At 39.2% G+C, this 22,080-nt stretch overlaps 1 protein-coding gene across 1 annotated transcript in view; it reads right to left on the minus strand.

Moving 5' to 3' along the window:
- PITPNC1 (phosphatidylinositol transfer protein cytoplasmic 1) overlaps positions 1-22,080 on the minus strand; it is an 85,621-nt gene that overhangs the window by 3,888 nt on the left and 59,653 nt on the right. Inside the window, exons 6-8 of the mRNA XM_054083160.1 lie at positions 16,377-16,472; positions 6,800-6,955; positions 5,762-5,825 (exon numbers count right to left, since the gene is read on the minus strand). Of these exons, the coding sequence (XP_053939135.1) occupies positions 5,762-5,825; positions 6,800-6,955; positions 16,377-16,472 (316 nt within the window). The remainder of the gene's footprint in view (positions 1-5,761; positions 5,826-6,799; positions 6,956-16,376; positions 16,473-22,080) is intronic.

The following is a 22,080-nucleotide window of genomic DNA, read 5'->3' on the forward strand; positions in this document are numbered from 1 at the left end:
AAACAGAGGCAAAATGAAAGGAGAGGTTAAAGCCACTTTGCAATGGAAGACCGGGTCCACAGAGAGCAGCGAAAGCCTTCTCACTGAGGGGACAACTGTGTCACAGTGCTGTGGAAACCCACAAGAGGGCAGAGCGATCCCAGCATGAGAGTGCTCCGAGCTGAGCCATGCAAATCCTTCTAGCTAAAATCCCAAATGAATGACATCTGCTACAAACCGGTAAGTTGAGCAAAAAGATCAGCAAGACTCTTCTGAAGCCTGTTGCTTCACGTCTATATTGCCTGCAAGATTCCCACTGAGCCAACTGCAATAAATTTTATGGGTTTTACTGAACGTCATGTTGAATTTGTAAATGTGAAGTATTTCATTAAACCATTTTATAGATTCTTTGAACTCTGAAAGCTCACACACCCCACCCCCAGAAATAAATCCACTAGCATTTAAATCTATTTTAAATTCTCCCACATTTGGGACTGGCAATGGTCCTCACCATATGTACACCAAAATCCTCTATTTTCAGTACATCAATACTTTTCAGTATTACCCAGCTGCATGCATCTGTAGCCTTGGCTGCAAATGTTATGGAGAACCTTTATGTTGTATTACAACATCTTATTAAATAAACAGAAGCGTGCGTGTTCCCAGCTGCCTTCTCTCTTCCCTGCAAACGACATTCCAGGGACCTTTCCAGCCTACATCGCTGTGCCAGTTATCAGGAGTGAGGAGTAAGCGATTTTCAAAGCTGAGAGAAGTGCTAGAAATAAACAAGATGGTCTTGAAAGAACTGCACCTACTTGTGCTGCAGATAGATTTGAACCTGTTCTGCTGCTTTATGTTTTGTTACACCCTGTAACAGTGCGTGTGGTGCACCTGAACGCAAAGGGTTTAGAAGCACCCCAACATCAAAGGGAACCCATGCATTCATCCCAGCTATTTTCTACTGATGATTTCTGTGCAATGTGAAACAAAAGTCATCCTGAATAAATGGAAGAGAAAGAGTACAGGAAGATTTCTCAGTTTACTGGCCATTGAAGTGAAGACTGATTAAAATCCTACTAAGTGGCATCCTCCGAGACTGTCCATTTTAAATTCAGGCATGAAATACTGTTCCTTCAAGTGACTTTTGCTTTTTAGCTGTAAATTAACTTCTGTTCTGATACACGTTCAAGTATAATGAAACCAGTCCTCACCCTGAGCTAAGATGGCTCAGGCTCGCTCTTCTTTTTCATTAATGACAAGTTCTATGCTGATCTCAATGGCAGTTCTGCTACCCGGGAACTACAGATGACAGACTTCATTCCAAGCCAAATCCTGAAGTGCAGAGCCAGTCAGAACTGATTCTCTATTTTACTGCTCAGCTAAGGAGTAGCCTTAAAGTCAGTGGAGCTGCAGCATTGCAAACACAAGAATTACCTTCCTGATTATTACTTAGACAACGCCTTCTCAGGCAGGTGACAATTTTTAGTGAGTAAGAACAAAAGAAAGATTTCAAGTACTTCAGGCCTTGCCCCACACTCATTATATGAATCAAACCATTACCGAGTTCTACAGTGCAGTTAGTAGAAAAAAAAAGGAATAACACTTCAAAAGCGAATATCACTGAATTTTTTCTATTTGCAAATAGTAATACTTTCTAGTTTTAGGCCTCTACTTGAGATGCCCAAATTAGGAACTTAAATACTTCATGAAGTTTCCAGAATCTGGATCAAAGAACCTACACAGGAGCCTGCCCTTCTTCAGGAACTGCTGTTGTACACTTCGGAAAATACTTCTCACCTTGTTGGTAGCTTATCAATGACAACATTCACATCAGTTTGGAAAGAGTGAATAATTCATTAACTTTTTCCTTTTTTCCCCTGGTGAAGCAAAGAATTTTATCAGTCCCAGAGAAATTTTCCACTCCCCGTGTTCCTGGCTTTTTGACTGAAGCACTCTGAACTCTTGCATCTTTGAACTATTCAAGTAAGAGAAGGTAAAACTACTCATCAACTTCCTCTTTACGCATCCAACTGAAATTTGAGAATTGTGTTTTACTGGAAGAAAGGGAGTTGTGTATGAGCCCAGCCCCTCCCTTCCTTACATCAGTGGCAGTTAACAGAGCTAAGGAAAGGCAGGATTCCACTTCATGCAGAAAGACTCTTCCTGCTGAAGCAAAGCCTCCCCAGAATTCCACTGACGGGTCAGCAAGATCAGGTCATTGCTCTTCTCTGATCTGTGCAGGCGTGTTAGGTGAGGATGGGCAATATCTTTTAAAAATCGACATACTCTTGCTGTGGCATGGCTCTCTATTTCATCCACAGGAGATGAATGTTGGTTGCAAACTTTAATGTTGGTTTTTTCATGCATATTTTTCTCGTATTCTCGAACATCATCCATAGTCATATCTGTAAAAAGTTCAAAATCGTTGGCGCTTTCCATTGATTCAATGCAAACATATTTTTTTTTTCCAAGAAGGTTCTAGGAGCACATAGTGTTTCAGCGGAAGCCAAAAAGGAATTTTTTAAAAAGCGTGGAGCAACTAGCTTTATGAAACTTGACTCATAAAGGTAGTTATGTCAGCCAAGGAAGGTGCAAGAAGGTTAAGTCAAAGGGAGTCAGAGAACAGGAAGGAGTGGAAATCGCTTAGGAGTATGTATCTAAAATAAGGTGGGCAAAAAGTATTGAAGTGCAGGCCTTGGCAAAGGCTAAGATCTTCTAAAATGATTTTAGAAGATCCCTTGGAATAAAGGATAGATACAGAAATATTACAAATATTTTACTTACCTTTCCAGGCACTTTAGGAAAGATTTTATGTTATCTTTGCACAATACAGCTCAGAACCAGCAAACATTCTTAGTGTTAGAACACGCATCAGCTTAGATTCCAGAAACTAACACTTAATTATACCGGTAAGTGATTTAATAGTGAATATGTTAACAGTTTTATAGCCTCAAGCAATGTAATGAATTGTAAGAATTAGAAATATTCTACAAATCAGGCTGATTCTACTGGTAGGATCATTTATCATTGCCGAGGCACGCCTGATGTTGTCAAACTAGTGCATAATCTGTTAGGTGCTTGCTATGAAACTCAAAGCAATTATTACAGATTTTGTCATAAACCACACTTCCAGTAAAAGCATAAAGAATCCAGTTAATTGACTTGTGACCTTACTCTTTAGAGCATTCCCATGCTTTCAGTAAATCTACTTGAGAGCAAGGTGTAAATCAACGCGAAGGCTGTCAGAAGTTTGATCTGCTCTTTCCAATGGATTGAGAACTTCAGAGCTTCATGAAAATTGACTTTTTACTCACAAAAATCAAATCGCAGTTTAATAGCACAGTGTACTTGGAAATGTGTGCCCTTTCGGTAATGTACACTGTGTTTTTGTTCTTGAGGCTATCATTTTTGTTAGGTTTACAATGTGCTACTTGGATGTGTGAATTCTTCTATCACACCACACTTTATGTGCTATGAGGCTCTTGCTGCATTTTACAAGAGAGCTTTCAAGGAAAGCTATAACTTTAGCTGTTAAATCAGTAGCACAATGTAGTACTTCATCAGTGACAATGAAATGCAGACTAAAATTTTGGTCAAAACAAAACACTGAATATCTCTAACTCATACTCTTTTCGTTTTATTGTTATCTGGAATGAAAAACAAGCTCATAAGCCATGTCAGTAACATGCTAAGGATGCATTTTGCCAAGCAGAGAACATGCTCTTTGTTAGTAAATAAGACTGTGAAAATGGATTTTCTTAATAATAAAGCTAAATACAGTTAGCAAATTTAATGACAAGACACATTCGTACTTACAGTATCAGTAACAGTAATCAGTCAGTAATATTTTTAACATAACATTGTTTAATAAGTCACTTTATTGCACGGATTACTTGATTCAGTTTAGCTGACTTACGTCATCTCCAAGTCTTTCTCAAACTTTTAAGTTAGGAGTTGGTAACAGATGTTTTAAAAACTGTATTTCTGAATAGCTCTCCCTACACACATAAACACATCAAGAGCAGCACCGCGACAGCTTCAAGGATCACGACTATGACTTTCCTTTTTTTTGTTGTTTTGATAAATCTCACCGTATACTTTGCCTTTATTCCTCTCTGTTTTAGTAAGCATGGATTTTTTAGGTTTTGTACTTAGCCTGATAACTAATTGCTGGAAATACACTCTAATATTTAGTAAAAGGATTCACTGTGACAGCAAAAATCCACAAGATAATTGTGTCTCACAATATTTCATTTGTGGGAAGTGTGTTTTTGACAGGGTGCATTCAGAGTTCGGATGGGAAAATCTGTGACTAAATGTTTTTGGGATAAGCCAATTCCCTATGTTTTACTTCATGATTACTCACTTGTTACCGTTATCGATAACTCTGCTAAAGCGCAGATGACTCTGCTTCCCAATAACATTTCTTTATGTTCTGCTTTAGTAGATATTTTGGGTAAATTTCAGGCAAATTCGTGGGCTCAATTTTTACATAAAGTCAGGCTTCCTTTTTTAAAGTCATCCATTTCTCTGACTTCATACAGGGAAAATAACAGATCGCTATATGTTGGGTTAAAAGTGGGGAAAAAAATGTAAAATAAAAAAATACTCTCTCTTACAAATGCTTTCTCACCAGATACAAAAGTTTCTTATGGCTAACCCAAAATAAAAGATGTTTTTAGTAGAGTTCAGTATTTTTATGATCATTACAGCCCAAGATTTTCATGCATTATGACATTTACAAGAACACGGTGATCTCCAAAGCAATTTTCCTATATTTCCTCAAAATCAGCACAGTGAGTTTGTGGTTCGATTCTAGTGTAAAATTATGCAGGGTTTTGAAGTTACTGGAGATGTGTGTGTTTGTACCAGCTGGGCTGACTATTTTTAAGCAATGCAGAATGTTTCTGAGTTTTGATGAGAGAGAGGTATCATTCTTACCCACGAAATATCCAGAATGGTGTTTCCTGAAGCTTAAGGAGGGTATAAATAAATGTTCTAACTATATTCCCAAATTCCTATTATATGTTACAGGAACATCTTGGAAACTGCTCTCTGAGTATCTGTGATTATGGATACATCTCACTGAAAATACATGTGAAAAGCACAAATCCTGTGAGCTTATTTTATAAGATGGAAATGGCTGTTTTGATATTCAGATTACTCTGCACTATTCAAAATGCCCATTCCTACAGCTGCTTCATGGATTCAGAACAGTTTTTGCATGCAGCTGCTGTTGAATCAGACCCAGTAGGCTTTACATTTATATCCATTTTTCAGAAGGAACGTTACAGCTCCATCTTTTCTTTCCTGCAATCCATATGAACAGTTTAAAACTTTCCTAAAAAGCTGAAATTGTGTTGGATCAGAGGCCTTAGGAGTTTGCAGTAGGGAAATGACTGCCTATTAATGCAGTCTTAGTAAGAAGCTTTATTCAAACTCACATGGGGTTCTCCGTATAGATGACTCTTGGCAGGGGCAGCTTCTATCTGCCTACAGCGCAGGGTGACAGTCCCGATGCACATAACGCTGAGATGCATGGGATGGAAAGGCATCCCTGTATGCTGCCTACGGGCTGCCTAAAATACAGCCCACTCTGTGACAAAGAACCTGCTGTAAATGAGCTCCGTATGTTCCAGAGAAACTGAACATAGTTCCACCTCTCTCGCCAACAACTTATACTAGGACCCGATGGCCCATGAAAGCAAATGGAAATCTGTTGTTAATTGTCCTAAGCTTTGCAGCAGCCCGTTTAAATGGGTTAAATTTGGAGTATACTTACCGTACCACTCATCAACCCAGGCAAAAGCCTGCCGGTGACCGATCAATAGGATATCTCTGACCACCTGCGAAATAAGGAAAAGGTTAAATACCTCTGCAGCGACAAAACATTTTAGAAAAGAACTGTTGTCTTTCAACAAGATTTAAATTGAAAAATATTTTGTCAGTTTTGTCTGTAAAAAGACATGACCCAGATATTAACACGTGCCACTTGAAGTGGATCTGTTGCTATGCATTAGCATGACTTTGGCCGGCATGGGAAGCCATTTAGGGATGTGTACAGAACCCATTAATCTTTGGGCAATTAGACTGGAACTCTTCTTTTTCCTTGCTAGTTTTTTTATACATGCAGAAGGTCAATACCCTGAAAAATATTATGAATTGCCATGTTATGCCATTCATGAATTAATTTTTTGGTAACCTGATTGGAAAGGACAAGTGGGAATGCCTATAAATTGGAGGGGGGAAGATTGAGATTAGACATTGGTAAGAAATTCTTCACATTGAGGGTGGTGAGGCCCTGGCCCAGGTTGCCCAGGGAAGCTGGGGCTGCTCCATCCCTGAAGGTGTTCAAGGCCAGGTTGGATGGGTTCTTGGGGAGCCTGAGCCAGTGAGAGTGTCCCTGCCCGGGGGGAGGTGAAACTGGGTGATCTTGAAGGCCCCTTTCAACCCAAACAATTCTATGATTCTATGAAAACGTTTCCACTACCTGTTTGCAAGAAAGCCGGCACATCATTGCTTCATGTGCAGCTCTCCTGTAGACTCATAAATACTTTAGCTCATACATTTACCGTAGTATTGAAAATGTTACTGATTGTTTTTCCCAACTTTAGGCCTAAGCAACACCAGGTTTCATCGAGTATATTCTCAGAGATAAACTCCCTGGCTCTGCTCCAGATCTTTCAGACCTTGAGAGAGGTCTGAAAGCAGCTTCGGTCGAGGTCTCTAGCTTCTAAACAGCCATAGGTGCATTCCTGTGCAGGGTAGTACTCAAGTTCTGCTTATGTGAAGGGTAAGAAACAGCTCCTGTTTCACTGACCTTGTGTACAAATTGCTCTACTCTGGTTTGAAGTCCCCAGACTTCAAATTTCACAGTCACGAGTTTGTAGGAACACATAATTGGCTGATGGGTCTCTCTCCAGCCTTCTTTTAATTGGCCTCTCCCAGTCTTCTGTGACTTGAAATATTTAGGATCCTGCAAAACAAAGAAAACATACTGGGAAATGCAGGAGTGGAAGCCCTGTTTGTCAGTTTGCTAAAGTAGATGTTTTCATAAGACATAAAATATGAAAACACGCTAATAAACATTATGAAAAAGTAATATGAAATTGCCTTAAATAAGCACCAGGATGTACTAAAATCAAATCCTGTCTTTTATCCAACAGCCATTGAATCGATGGCAGCATATTCTTGGTGATGCTTTGACAACCATATCGTCTAGGACATTTTCTGCTATAAGAAAATGTGTTGTTGCAAGTCATTACAATACAATGCACTCCAAGTGTTACTGATGGCCTTTGGGGGAGAAAAGAAATGTTGCTTCTTCAGAGCTTGCTTTTCCACTGCTGTCTCAGTGTGACTTACTAGTACTTTCTACCCATGCCTGTCTTCCTAAAATCATGTCCTGTTTGCGCTTTGACACAGCAACACTGTGATGTGACCCCAACAATGCCACCTTCAATTTTAAGTGTACTGGTATATCCAGCTGGGCAGCTAAGTCTGAATTTCATCCAACTTAGTCATCTCTGCTTACAGCCGAGTTGTGGGATCTTTCGGCAGAGCACTGACTAATTTCAACTCTCCCTCTCTTTTACTAAATGGAAAATCAAATAAATTGGTGTCAAAATCACAACAGCAAGACCAAAAAAAACAATAAGTACATTAGTTCATCTTCCAGGTTTACTTTTATCTGTACAAGATACAGTTCTATCTATCAAAGTGTTATGTTCCATATTGGTATCACTCCACTTCACTTTATGTCCTATCCTGCTAATTACATCCAGAAAATAGAAATAATTTACAGTTAGGCATTGATTTTCAAACCTTGACAATAATCTACTTTCGGTAAATTTGTAGTGAAACTTCTAAAATCTGTCTTTGAGAACAACCAGTAGTGCTCATCTGTGCTGCCTTCTCCAAAACTGAGACCTGGGAAGATCTTTTAAATCCATCCTTTGTTATAAAAGCAGTTAAATGGGTAGTTAAATATGTGCTAAATGGAAGACAATCAGGAGAAAAACTAACAAATTAAGACTACTCTGATTGTAATTTTCTTTCATTCAGTGTGAGCTTATCCATCATTCAGTGTTCCTTCCTCTAATGTTTATAGTCGCCTCCTGACTTGGCTTCAGATTCTATCCATAAGCTGGAGCTCTGTCATTAAAGCTTTGTTAAGAGCATTAAGAGGTGAGAGTCTTCCTTCTCTGTGAAAGTCATTGCTTTTATTGCTGACACGTTCTTTTCTAAATAGAAACTTTAATCTTGCAGTTTAATAGGGTTTCAATGTTAAATCACCATTAAAAAAAACACTTCAGCATCATCGTATATCAGAGCAACGTCCCACTGTGTCTCACAGCTCAGTCACATGCTGTTGCCCATCTCCTCACTCAATAAAGCTTGACCTCGCACTGATTTAGATATTTTCACGTCAAAAAAAGTTGGTTTAGAACCGATTAGTGCCTGAAGCAATCAATCAACAACAACAACTTAAAAGGGAAGAACTAAGACATAATATTCAGCAAAGGAAACAAGGAAAATCAAAAGAAAATAGTTGAATTTAAAGAAAGGTCTGCTGTTTCTTACAGACACGTCTGGCGTTGGTGTGATAGAGCCATTTTCTTGATTAAGCAGTTCAGGTATGTGCTTTAATAACACTGAGTGTTATGCAGAGATACTTGATATCCCTTCGGTGATAACAAGATCTGTAATAGAATAACTTCAGTGCAGTCCAAAGGGATTTAATGTAATGAATTTGAGTCGGTATCGAGTATTCAGAATTTATAAATAAAAATGAAGTGACGAACAGCCACCCTGCAAGACTGCTCAGTCAGGCCTAAAACTTATATCTCGTTCAAACTGCAAGAACCCTCTGGATTCTGTGAAAATAGTGTTTTGGTTTGTTTTGTTTTAGTGAAGTTAACCCAGCAGAAAAGGGCATTCATAGCACAAATCGTTCTTAAATTGGTGACCCACAAATAATCCACCTACTGCAATGCAACACATCCATGACGTCGCTCCTACTTGCAAATACCTTCAAAGGTGCCCAGAGGCGGCACCTTTACTTCCATTAATCACATCTATTTTTCTTCAAGGACATGATGTTTAGTCACAAATTGGCTGTACAGTTTCACGCAAAGAGCCAGGCAATGACGGGCAATTTGGGCAACTTCTATCTAATAGCTTTAATGGAAATTCCTGCCTTTCTGAAAACATTAGCATCTTGATGCTAAAAAACTGCAGACTGATGAACGGAAGCCTGGAAACAGAAAGAATTCAGAGGACTAGATTTCTAGATTGCTGTATGAAAGATCAGATCGTTAAAGCTTTTACCAAGTGCTTGCACAGGGGAGCTAAAACTCAAAGACTGCGTATAAGTCGAGTAGTGGATGTCAGAAACACAGCAACACTAAACAAAGCCAACTGGAGAGTTTGATCTCGGGACCAAAGGGCACGAGAGTTTCACAGAGGAGAGTGGTTTTCATCAGTAACTGTGAGGGTGGGGAGGCCCTGGCCCAGGTTGCCCAGAGAAGCCGTGGCTGCCCCATCCCTGGAGGGGTTCCAGGCCAGGTTGGATGGGGCTTGGAGCCCCTGATCCAGCGGCAGGTGTCCCTGCGCATGGCAGGGGTTTGAACTGGATGGGCTTTAAGGTCCCTTCCAACCCAAACCATTCTGTGATTTTACCTCAATGCCAAACATTCTGGTGTTTTAAAAAGTCTTGGACTATTTTAGAAAGACACAAATTGTGGCCATGGCTCATGCGAGGGAGTATTTAGGGGAAGAATCTCTGTATTTATCTCTACCTTTTGCATATATTTACACCTTCCCTAGTCCGCTGCTGTTGGCCACAGCCACTCGGAGCACACCACGCTAGAAGGAGCTTTGGTGTTACCACGACTGCTAGTCTTTGCTCTTCAATATTTGATCCAAAGCCCACTGAAATCAATGCGAACTTTGACACCAAAGCCACAACCCAGAATGATTTCACATACCTAATTTGTGGCTTCAGATTGTCAGGCTAAGATTCACAGCCTGGAATCCTTTCTGCAATCAGGCACGTAAGGTCCTTCTACTAAAAATAAAACAAACCAAGGAGCAGGGACGCTCAATTTCTATCAAATACAAGTAGAAATAATATTGGCGCACAGCACTGCTTCTCTCCCTGCCTTCCGTGCTGCAGCTCACTGGTTAGGTTAGTCAGACAGAACAAATTAGACTCATGTGCCACGCTGACATCTCTCCAGGTCTCAGGAGGAAGCGCTGAGCACCTGCCTGCACCGGATCATGGCTGTTCCTTGCTCTTCTGTGAAAGGCACGGCAATTCACAGAACATACTCAAGAGGCCTCAGGCCGGAGTGAGGAAGCGCTCTCCCCAGGCAGGAATGGTGGCACACGTGTGTTTGAAACACTATTGTCAGTAACCGAAAACTGGACAAGCTGATCTTTGGTCTGACCCCATTTTTATGTCATTATTTAGACCATTAATTTTGTGTGTGCCTTATTGTTGCTTTTAGCCACCCATGCCTTCCTAGAGAAGTTATCGCCCAAAGAATACTGCATCTATTCACTATTTTCCCCTTAATTTATCTACAGGCAAAATCCTCAATCTATTTTAAATGTAATGGCATAGCTAAAATCTTTTTGTTTAAATAACCTTCTCGTCCTTTTATCAGGCACAATTTATTAGGAAAGCCCATCTGGCAAATCCTTTTGCTACAGAGGAGCAAAACCTACCCTGTATTTGCAATACATTATTGCCAGGTGCTGAGTGGTTTAAAAATAGCACTTCTGCTAACCTAGCAGAAACATCGTGACCCATGAGCAGGGCTTATTTGAGAATAAAATATAAAATCACAATAAAACAGAATAAAAGCCATAGTGCGATGGATGTGGTTTCAAACATAGCACTCTCCCACTCTTTCTTACCTAGGCCACATCTGGCAGGTCCTGGCTCAACATGTTTATTGTTGGAGATCGCATTATTTAGCATTTAGCATTTATTTATTTCACCTTCCTCACGGACATCACAGGCATCAGATGTTTCCAGGCTGCAAACACCAACGTGTTGACAATACGGCACTGGGTTGCTACAATGTTTTTTCAGATCTAATTCTGAAATGCTATTTTTTTTTTTTTTTTACTTAAAATTAAACAATTAAATATACTCATTGTTTACAGAAAACTTTCAAATCCGAATGGGAGCCCTTCCCTCAGCTTTGCCGCGGTATCAGGTGTGACTGAAGATCCCATACTATTCCGCAGCTGACAACACCTCCTTTGTCTGCCTGCTGAAAGCCTGCACGGAACATCTTGTTAGCCTTGACACTGACCTGTCTCGAAAATTACTTGCTGCTTGTATGGCCATTTTAGCATGGAAAAAGATCCCCAAGCTGAAACTGCTCTGCGGAGGTGAAAGTGGATTGTGCTTATGCCAGGCATCCTGTTCTTTTACTGCTATGTCCCAGAAGCAGATTCATTCTTTCTTTTTTCTTTTCTTTTCCTTTCTTTCTTTTTCTTTCTTTCTTTCTTTCTTTCTTTCTTTCTTTCTTTCTTTCTTTCTTTCTTTCTTTCTTCCTTTCTTCCTTTCTTCCTTTCTTCCTTTCTTCCTTTCTTCCTTTCTTCCTTTCTTCCTTTCTTTCCTCCTTTCTTTCCTCCTTTCTTTCCTCCTTTCCTCCTTTCCTTCCTTCCTCCTTTCCTTCCTTCCTTCTAATGCAGCCATTCATTTTTTCAGACTGCTACTGCAGTAGCAGTATCGTGCTTTTGAAGTGCAATCAGGGCTTTTTTGCCCCCCTTTAAGCTGAAGACCAATTTGTTTGATCTTGAATTTCAGAACCAATCCTTCATGGCTTTAATACACGTGATCTGGCATTTCACCATCACCTGTAGTTGCTAGGGTTTGGATTTTAGCTCGTACAGCCAAGGCTCTGGAAAGATTTGTTGATGTAAAGATGCTACTTTGGAGAGATACGTGGAATAATTTTTTAAGATCTTTTTTTCCTCTTTTTGGATTCTCCATTAAAATGTGTTTTCTGCAAAAGGCAGCTAAATACTTCAGACCTGTAAATACTGGGGCAGTTCTGAGGTGCTAAACTATGATAATCCAGCCAGCCTTTATGTAAGCTCACACACTGTTATGTAAGGAAAAGGAAATTTTCATCTGTTTTTGTTATGCCCTGTACTGATCCACTGTACTGACGCGTTGCACACATCCACTCTGGGCCTGAGGCAGCTGTATTATTTTAACAACTATCATTTTCTGGCTTTGTAATGCGATAGAGGTTTTGTCATTCTGAAAGCACCTGGACACTAAGCTGGACCTATTACAGTGCAGCTGCCTTAATGCCAGAAAAGACAGCAATTGAAGAGGAACGCTGCAGCAGCTGCACAGAATCTTTCTGTTTGGAGGTAACTTAAGAAGTTTATTCCATTTGTCCAACTCTCAGCTGCTTTGTTATAAACAGGAAATGAAACGCTGCTGATTTTGAGAACTCGAATATGGTGGCAAAGAACATTTTGCTCGGTAGCTCACATCTACAGTAAACGTTTCATTTCAGTGAATGATTCACTTGAGGCCCTCACTCTTCAGCACAGCTCCGTTTTATTCTTTTCTATAATTCAGATAAATATATATGTCTATATGGGGAATACACGAAGGCTGGTGATACATATTCATTGATGGTAAAGTCACAAGGAAATGACTTTACAAAATGTACAGCTCCTCTTACCTGAACGCTTGTACGTTCTTTATATAGAAATATAAATTTCTGTATCCAATGTAATATGTACATTCAGATTTGGAAACACACGTGACTCCTTAGAGGCAAACCTGTCAGCCTGGACCTAGATTCAAGCTTTCTCAATTTGGCACCTCACATTTCAATATCTTAAAATTCAAGGATTTTCAGGTCCCTGTCTGTAAAAAAAGCTACATTTAAGATTTGGCAGCACTGATAAGTACTCTGGTGGCTAATGAAGTTTCTAGATGGTCATTAAGTTAAAATTAAGTCATTTGCTTTGGGATACCCTGAATTGCTGCAGTTACACCTCCTCCAGTCTCCAACAAGGGCAACTCTTTTGACAGCAGAATTCAGTAGATCTCCACAGAAGAGAGAATTGTGTATGTGTTTGCAATAGCTAACAAAACTCTTCTGATTCACTATTTGCTTGGTGACTTAAACCCTTTTGTGCATACACTGCCAGATAAGCCCTCCATTCTTAAAGGAATTCAAATCACCTGGGTGATTCTGGTCAAGAGATTACTTAGTATTATTGTCAGAGGTTCCTCTAAAGTGTTCCTCGGTGCAACAACAACTCTTCTTAGTCTCCAGCTAACTGTATTTCTTATTTTAACATTTAAGTTGAAGAGAGACAAAGCCCGTATGTACAAAACTGAATTCAATCATTATTCCTTCGATCGTCATGACATTTCCATGGAACGCTTTTCCTTTCTCATCATCAGCAGCACAAGTCAAAAAGAGCTATGCAATTCAAATGGAGTACTAGACACGTGAAGATGTTTTATATATATTGTCTTTTTATGCGTGACTCATTATTATGTAAGACACAATGAAAGGAAGAACGTAGATCTATTCGTAAGATTCATGTCTGGGCAAGTGAAAAATAGCGTGTTAGATCCTGGGCGTTGGGAAGCAGAGAATGGTTCACTTGTTTGTGTTGAGGTTTACGCTATGGATCCCTTGGGTATCTCCTGAACCCTCCTGTGGTAACTGTGATATTATCGCCTCTATTGATGATATTGGTGTAACGCACACTCAACCATATCTTCTGTTTATATAAATAAGAAAATCAACAGCTCAGCTGCTTCATTCTGTTCTAATCAATGAGTTATTTAACGCTTTGGCTCAAAGAATGGTCACAGTCAAACTGCAGAAAGGGTTTTTTTGTAGAGAGGACTCTTGAAAAACATAAGATATTGACCCAAAAAGCTCATGAAGGATAACTGAGCACTTCAAAGCTAAAAATAACCAAAATCACAAATACTAGAGCTTAATCGCAACTATGTAATTAGTGCTGCGTGATCACATCAGAAGTCACCCTACGAGCAGGCTCGTAAGCACTGACAAGGAACAGGCAGTTGAAGTAATGTGTGAAAGGTCTTAATTATTTATGCTACCTCTCTAATACACGGTAATACAACTAAATAATGAAAATTGCTGTTAAAAATGAAGTATATTTTTAATGGAAGAAGGATGCGCTTTCATTAGGATGAAAACAGAAATGTAAAGCTAATTTCTAGAAGCCGCTAAAGTAAGCCCACCGTAATACAGAACTTGCTTAATTTTAAGCAAGTAAAAGACCCATTGGAATGAAGAGATTACGAACGTGCCTGAAAGTAAAACCATTCTCCCCGGTCTTTCTGGATGGGAGTCAGAACACTTAGATCCTGTGCGATCTAATTCTTAAGTCCTCAGGACCTGGCTTCATTTTTAATCTATAAACTTAGCATCAATTCAGATTAAATGATTTAAAAGCAGCCAAATTGTTGTTAGTGTAACCAAAATACCTTTCAAAAGCTTGCAGTAAGTGGGTTTGAGTTCTCTCTGAAACTGTTTGTTTGGACAACACAGACTGCTTCTCATTTACATAGAGTTATTTTTTTTATGCTGTTCTGATTTAAAACAGACGGAAATTACATTTACCATCATTAAAAGTCTTTTTATAGCTCCTAAATTATGTAAGAGGCCTCATCAGGAATGGGAATTTGGCTTCGCGTTCATCTCATGGTAGCATAAAACCCCCGTAGTTTGTAACCTTTGGAAGATACTTAAACTCAACTATTATTAATTCAATATCGACTACAGTATGTGCACAGTTAAATGCTAAGTTGTTCTTACTACTTTGCATGAATCCTGAAACAGAATTTGGTAGCCAACATACAAATCATCCAGCAGCACAGAAAAAACAACAGATGCTGGGCTATTTTTGTTGTTTAAAACCATATAAAATTCAGCTTGGAATCAGGTCTCTAGCTTTGTCTTTGAAATAACAACACAAACACTGAAATTCTTTTTTTGCTTCATATGAGGCTCTTTTTCTATATCATAAGATAAATTACACTTTGAAGTGGCTATTAAAAACGGGAAGGAAAGCTGAAAAGAGGTTACCTTCACGTTTACAATTTCTGGAAATGCACACAGTGAAAAATCTTACATAATTTCTTCAAAAAAACAGTCAAATGCTGACCTGTGCACCAGCAGCAGCCACTCCTAAACAGAAACAGGCGACTGTGGACTTCAGATAAGATGATGGGACCAATAAGCTGTTTCATGAGGTGTTATGTAATTTTTGGTACCAAACAGATGGGTGTCATTATGTAAAGAAACTAATAAAATTACTTTTCATTCTACTGTAGACCCAATTCTGGTTTATGACCCAGACGTAAAATTTGAAATAAGATCTATAAATGGAAGATAACAAGTCCCTGACTTTTTTTAGTCTGAAAATCATATCTCCTGTGGTATAGAAATATATTCATTGGCAAATCTTCATTTTCTATCCTAAAAATGATTATGTAGTCTCGTTTTGTATAGTCAAACAGCTGCTGTGCTCGTTGCCAGCTACGAACATATACTTGGCTCCAGAGGCAAATCATATCTCCAAAATTAAATGCAAGCATAGATCTGATCAATCCTCTCCAGCTACTTCCTGCGAACCACCATTTCTCAAATTTGAGGTTAAAACATTGAGACGTCATCTTCGTTTGCACAGTGGTTGCTAATTTCAAAACTGATTGCATTGACCCAAAAGAAACACATTCTTCTAGACGTGCACTATCAAATATACATGGAGGGATTTCCAAGGGAATTCGAAGAGACTGAATGTGTTTGCTGCCATTGATGCTTTCTGGCAGATTTTCTGCAGAGTGCAGAGTGCTTCAGTCCCTCTTGGTCTTGTGTCACGGTCGCCCCTAAGCAATTGTGCAAAGCCTATTCTCACTGCAGCAAATCTGTCCGATGTCTGGGCTCAGACACTTCGTGTGACTTATTATTCAGGGCAGGATGCAAATAAGGACAACAGTAACGTTTAAACTGCTCAGACCTGCAAACACTTAACTGAGCTTCATGCTTCAGCGAAAAGTCCTTTTCTTTGAATTCACCCGAATACTTTGAATGTATTCAGGTGAATACCAAAGGTACAGAATATGTTCTGATAAGAGTGTGAAAGCATTTTAAAAGGTTGGAGGAATCATCCGCAAAAGAAAGTGCCAGGCAATCTAGATAGAGAGGTCACTATCTGCTTCCTGTCTAATTGAAAGCTTTTAAAATATTATTGATCAGTAAGATTTCATTCAAACAGCATTTTTTTTGATTCCTACCAAGGCTTTCCTGCAGCTTCTCACCTTCCCTTCTTCACCATTTCACAACCAAGTTGTCTCTTACCTCTGATTCTTTGTAATAGCGCTCCGGAATTTCATCACTGGCAATATCGATAAAGCAGACTTCTCGCTCCAGATCTTTAGCTTCTTTGTCGAAAATCTGCAAGAGTTAAAGAAATCTATCATTGTCACTGAACAACACTGTTACAAAATCCACCTGGAACGATGGTTAAAACCTGTTTTCAAAGACTTGAATGGTATTAGAACTGTACTGACTTTTTTTGCAGAGACACTGCAGGCAGCAAAGGGAAGAGAATGGGTGGTTTTAAGGTCATATGTAAGCATGGTGTTCCTAAACCAGATTAACAATGGTTTAAATGAACGATGCTACAGGCTTTTCGGGGAGGTCTCTTGATCTCTCAGCTCAAGAGATGGTGGACTGTTATATTTAACACCTGGTGCTCAGCACTTGCTGCTCACACCACTGTTCTTCCTTGCACTTTTTGGAATGGAGACGGGTCACAAGCAGTGAAGTCAACAACTAGGATTGGTTTTACTGTGTTCTCTAATCTTTGAACTAGATTCCATCACTGTAAAAGCCTGACTTTCTGGGCTCTGGGTATTTCTAACCTTTTCATTCTAGGGATAATGAAATGTGAATGTGTCACTACCTTGCTGTTATACTGAGAATCCAAGTATTGGTTGACCTGGCCCCACTGGAAGCCGGAAACTTCCATTATCCATTTATGCAGACACAGAGCTTATTTTTGTTTTAATTCTTTAGGAGCTGGTTTTGAACAGAATCTGTGTTCTATGCAAGGCAAAGGATGGGTATATTTTGAAGATTTTGAAGGTCATTTCTATCTGCAGCTTAGTACACCTCTGTGTCCATAGCTGAATTATCTGGGAATCTGAGTCACCCATGTCACTTATGCTATGTCTGCAATAAATTTCTACTCATGACTCCAGGACTCGGAAATAGTGACTAGTTAAAAGGCTATCATGAGTTAGTGCCATAAAATTCAGGGAAGCTGCGCATACGCTGTCAAGATCAGTAAGAAGCTAATGATGTGTTTTTTCCTTTGGGGCACAATGTTCTATAGCTAACGTTTCCAGGAAGCATAAATATTTTTGGTTTTGTTTTTTAAAATAAATGTAGTGAACGCTCTGTTAATTTAATTTCATCTCGTTCCAGAGGAACAGCTAAAAATACAAAATGCCAGCATCTATTTAGTAACAAGAATGCTACTTTATTATGTCTGAAACACCGCTGCCCATGTAATGCACTCAAAGTGAGCAATGGACTACAGTGAACTGGAAGAAAAACGCTGCTCAGGAAATCATGCAAATAAATGAAAAGCTGAAGTTTGACCCTACAATTCTATCTTGTCTTTGTAGTAAACAGTATTGGAATAAAATAGGCAACACTGAATGCCTACTGAACTGGACATAAAATGTTAACGTGTCTGAAACTGCAGAAGAACAGAACAAAGGGAAGCTCTAGTCTGTTTGTATTTGTGTGCTTCTATTCCTTCTCCAGTCCTTTTTTTCCCAAAAAATTATCTCAAATATTTGAACAAATCTGAGCTGAGAGATCCTTCCTCTGTAGCGCTCCTTCCAAGAACCGGGGTATATATTTTAAAATAACTTTTTTGAGAGATATATATATATATAATATAGGTTGCTTTTCATATGGTTCATGCTTGCTTTGTTTCTAAACAAATTCAGATATACAGAGTAGTTCCTTGATGAAAACAGTTGAACTATTTCTGGAACAAGATGCATTTCACCATAATTTCCGAGCTTCAAATAAAATAATGGAGATTTCTCTGAAATGGACATTAGCAGGTCAGCTGAGGCTCTGAATCAGCACATGGTTTAAGTATAAGCCTAATAAATTTAAGCACATGCTTATCTCTGCATGCCTGCGAGGACCTACATTGGGACTATTACCCAGTATCTGATGTGAAGAACTTCACCCTGCTCTGTCACCAGCTTGATTCACATCCTGCACCTCTAAGGAATATAGTTTTAAATTCTTTTTCTCTCCTTACAATGCTTTAATGGAACTGGGGCTGACACAAGCCTTTGCCAATCATTCCAACTATGCCTTATTTCCTGCTTAGGCTCTCTCTGACCATCTCCTCCATTCCAAGAGTTTGCTGAATGATATCCCCGCTTCCCTGAGCTGGCAGAAATTGTTGCCTAATCATTTATGCATCTCCCCTTCTACGATTGTCCTCACAAGATTTGCAGATAGAGATTTAATCTTCTCATTCTATCAGCATAGAAAATAAGAAGTCATTAGAGAACAGGAGCGATTTCTTTCGTAGCTCTAATTCTCTTATTGCCTCTCCTAGCCACATAATCTGGGATTGTCTTAAAACCTGTAGGGAGGATGGGTTTATTGCGTTTGTGATCAAAAAGACTAGAGAAATTTAGAAGTTTTAAAGGAAGAGATTAAAAGCCACGAAAAGAAGCATAAGGCTCCCAATCTGTGCAACTGTATTTGCAAATGTGCAGAAAATGAATGGTGAGAACAATCTGTATTCTTAAGAAGATGATGTGGAGAGGCAGAATATTAAATATTATATTGGAAAGGTCTGGACAGGCTTTACATTTGGAAGCCAAGTAATTAAGTGAGATTGAAATACACAATCAAGTGGAAAACAAAAAGTAACATTCAGGCTGAAGTGCCCTTTTTGCTGTGGGTTTTGGAAGCGTTTTTTTTTTTGGGGGGGAGGGCTGTGACAGCTTTTTTGACAACAAACATTTATACACTTCTAGTTTCTAAGAGGAATGAAAACGCATCATTATTTAGAGAAAAAGCAGAAGAAAGGTTTCAATTTGTATCATATTTACAATTGCCAATAGTTTCCTTTGGAGAAAATCTAAAATAAAAAAAGAACCAACCCTGCCAGCTCATTCTAACACTGCAGGACAGCAGAGCAGACAGGGTCCTGCAGAAATACAAGTGCTGGTGTATTTAAATATTCTTCTGTAGTTTCCCTCATGACCTACAAAGACACAGACTAGCACGTACTTTGCTAGTGACTTCTCTTTTCCCTGTAGCCAAAGCCAGAGCAGAAAGTCAGGTTATGAGCTGATGGTATGTCAACAACAAATTTAATATCTTTTTTCCTCCTGGCTCCTTTCCCATTTTTCTTCTGTCTTCAGGCTAACTTGCTGGAATTAACCTCATTCAGATATAGCTGATCCAAAATTTAACTTCTGTGACCAACCACCACAGCTAACCTGGCTTGGATATAAATAGTATAAAGCCAGACTCTGCTGAATCCATTGATTACATTCCCACTGGCAAACTCCTCACTCATCTACACCAGTAGGACTCCGAGGGTCAAATCTGTGCTTGTTTGCCTTGGCTCTGTTCCACAACGTATGATTCTCTCTTGTGATGTTTTTTTTTCTATCACCCAGAGCAAAGAAGGTATTCAAGAGATTACCGGTTGGAACATTGTTTGTCTCTGTCTTTACTGCAAAATGTCTTTTTTTACTAGCCTTGATATCAGGAGTTTGTGGTCAGAGGCTGTAATAAGGCAGCTAATTTGCATTTTCAACACTAATACATACAGGACATATAATTTCCTGTGGAAACAGTAAACAGGTCAGCTTAGACAAAGTTGCTAGTGATGAAAGCGATAGGACAACCTACACAGAAAATTCAATACTACAAACAAACAAGTTTAAAAATGTGTGCTTTTCTCTGGAAGCTATTTTTTCCATCCCTTTGGGTGAGAGAAGATCTCTCTGTTTTTCTTACTTGTTATGTTAGATCCAGAGTCAGCCTTGCTGAGAAATGCAGCTAAAGCAGAGAAATCAAATGGATAAGAGCTAAAAGATTTTTTTTCCAAAAAAAGCAGAGCACTCCTAAGTTAATTACAGGTAGGTAATAAGGCAGCAAACATGATTATTGTCCATATAGTACGTAATTGGACACCTGTGCCTATGTACAAACTTAAGCCAAAATTACTACGCTGTTCAATAGACAACATGTAAAAATAACTTCTTGAGATGAGAATTTCTACTATAAACCACATTTCCTCTTCTATTAAATCCTTCTTTGAGTTAATATCCATGCCTGAAAACACAGTATCATAGTATAGTTTGGGTTGGAAGGGACCTTAAAGATCATCTTGTTCCAACCCCCTGCCATGGGCAGGGACATCCCACTAGCTCAGGCTGCCCAAGGCCCATCCAACCTGGCCTGGAACACCTCCTGGGATGGGGCAGCCACAACCTCCCTGGGCAACACTATTCTTCCCTCTCTGCCTCCCCGTTTTCCCTGCCAACAAAGCCAACAGGCATCCCAACAAACTTAAACCTTGACTTCGCAGTACCTGCATGTCACAAGATGATGTATTAGTGGGACAGGCAGGCTATGACATGAGTGGCATGTCAAAACTACCTTTAAATATCAGAATTTCAAATTAAATTAAATTAAATTTCCTCTCACTATTCTATTGATCCATTCATTGTCATCAAGCTTCAAGAAAACAGGAAAAAACCCAGTATTTAGCTAGAAGAGTCCCTAAGCTTAGATGCATAAATGCAACACAGATGCTCCTTTTTTTTTCATTCAAATATTGACATTTCACTGAAGCTTTTGGGTTTTCTCTGTATTTTCTCTCATCCCTGAAATGCAGTCTAACCGTGCAACTTGCAGGTACTCACCAATTTGTATGATTAGGAGCGCTTTCTGTGAGAAGAATACAAACGTATCCATCATTTGTGGGCGCTTTAAACCTAGATTTCATAGTATGTGAAAGTTAGAGACAACTGCAGGACTGCAAGAATAAGCTTTTTCTCTTTATTTTTTTTTTCTGTTTGAAAAAGGGAAAATCTGGCACAAAACCTTTGCTCCAAGTTGAAACTCTAATCTCCTCAGATTGCCACTGTCAGAGCTACCGGCTGGTCTCCAGTGTATCAGCATCCTTTCGCAGGTTGTGTCATCTGGCCCACTTAAAATTTCATTTTTCTGAAGGAAAATGTGGTCTAAAAACCCCCCATCTACTCAGAACTTGATCTCTGGCGTTTTAGCCAGTGCGTCACTTCTCTGTAAGTCATGTTCTGACCTCGGTTATCCCCAAAGTCCATTCATTTGCTTTTGAGATTTACTTGGGTAAAGATTACAGAATTGACCGATTTCAACCTGTTCACTGGCTAAAATGGTTATAGAGACACACAACTGGGAGCAAGAGCAATTCTTCTATGGAAAAAGACCGAATCTCTCCCTGAGAGCAGTAAATTTGGCTCACTGAACAGCACAGGAACATCCCCAAATGCCGCAGAGTGGGACCCACAAAGGCAGTTACATATTTATCAGCAACCTCGCTCCCTCCTCCTTTTTATCTCCATGTCACAACTCCTCTATTGTGCCACCTCTTATAAAATATCACGTTTGGCTCTGTGCTTTCTGAACAGAGAAATATATCTTTATATAAGTATGTAAAAGTAGCTACGCTTCCAAAACCGTAATACACTATTAGTAATATTTACTGGGATTAGTTTTCTTAAAGCCAGATTTAATAATTAACTTCAGTAGTTCATTTAGAAAAATCAAAATGTAGAGGCACAACCCTATGACTTGTTCACACTCTCTGTCAGTGTCGATCTCATCTTATGTTCTGCAATAGCCATATGTGCTTGGGACATACTATTTGTAGTCACGTTCAATCAAAAGAGAGCTCTTCATAGAGAAGAAGCCCAGATGCAAATAAAATTGCCCCTAAAAGCACCCTTAGCTTTGA

The sequence above is a fragment of the Cuculus canorus genome, chromosome 18 (assembly GCF_017976375.1).
Source record: "Cuculus canorus isolate bCucCan1 chromosome 18, bCucCan1.pri, whole genome shotgun sequence".
In the NCBI taxonomy this organism is placed as follows: domain Eukaryota; kingdom Metazoa; phylum Chordata; class Aves; order Cuculiformes; family Cuculidae; genus Cuculus; species Cuculus canorus.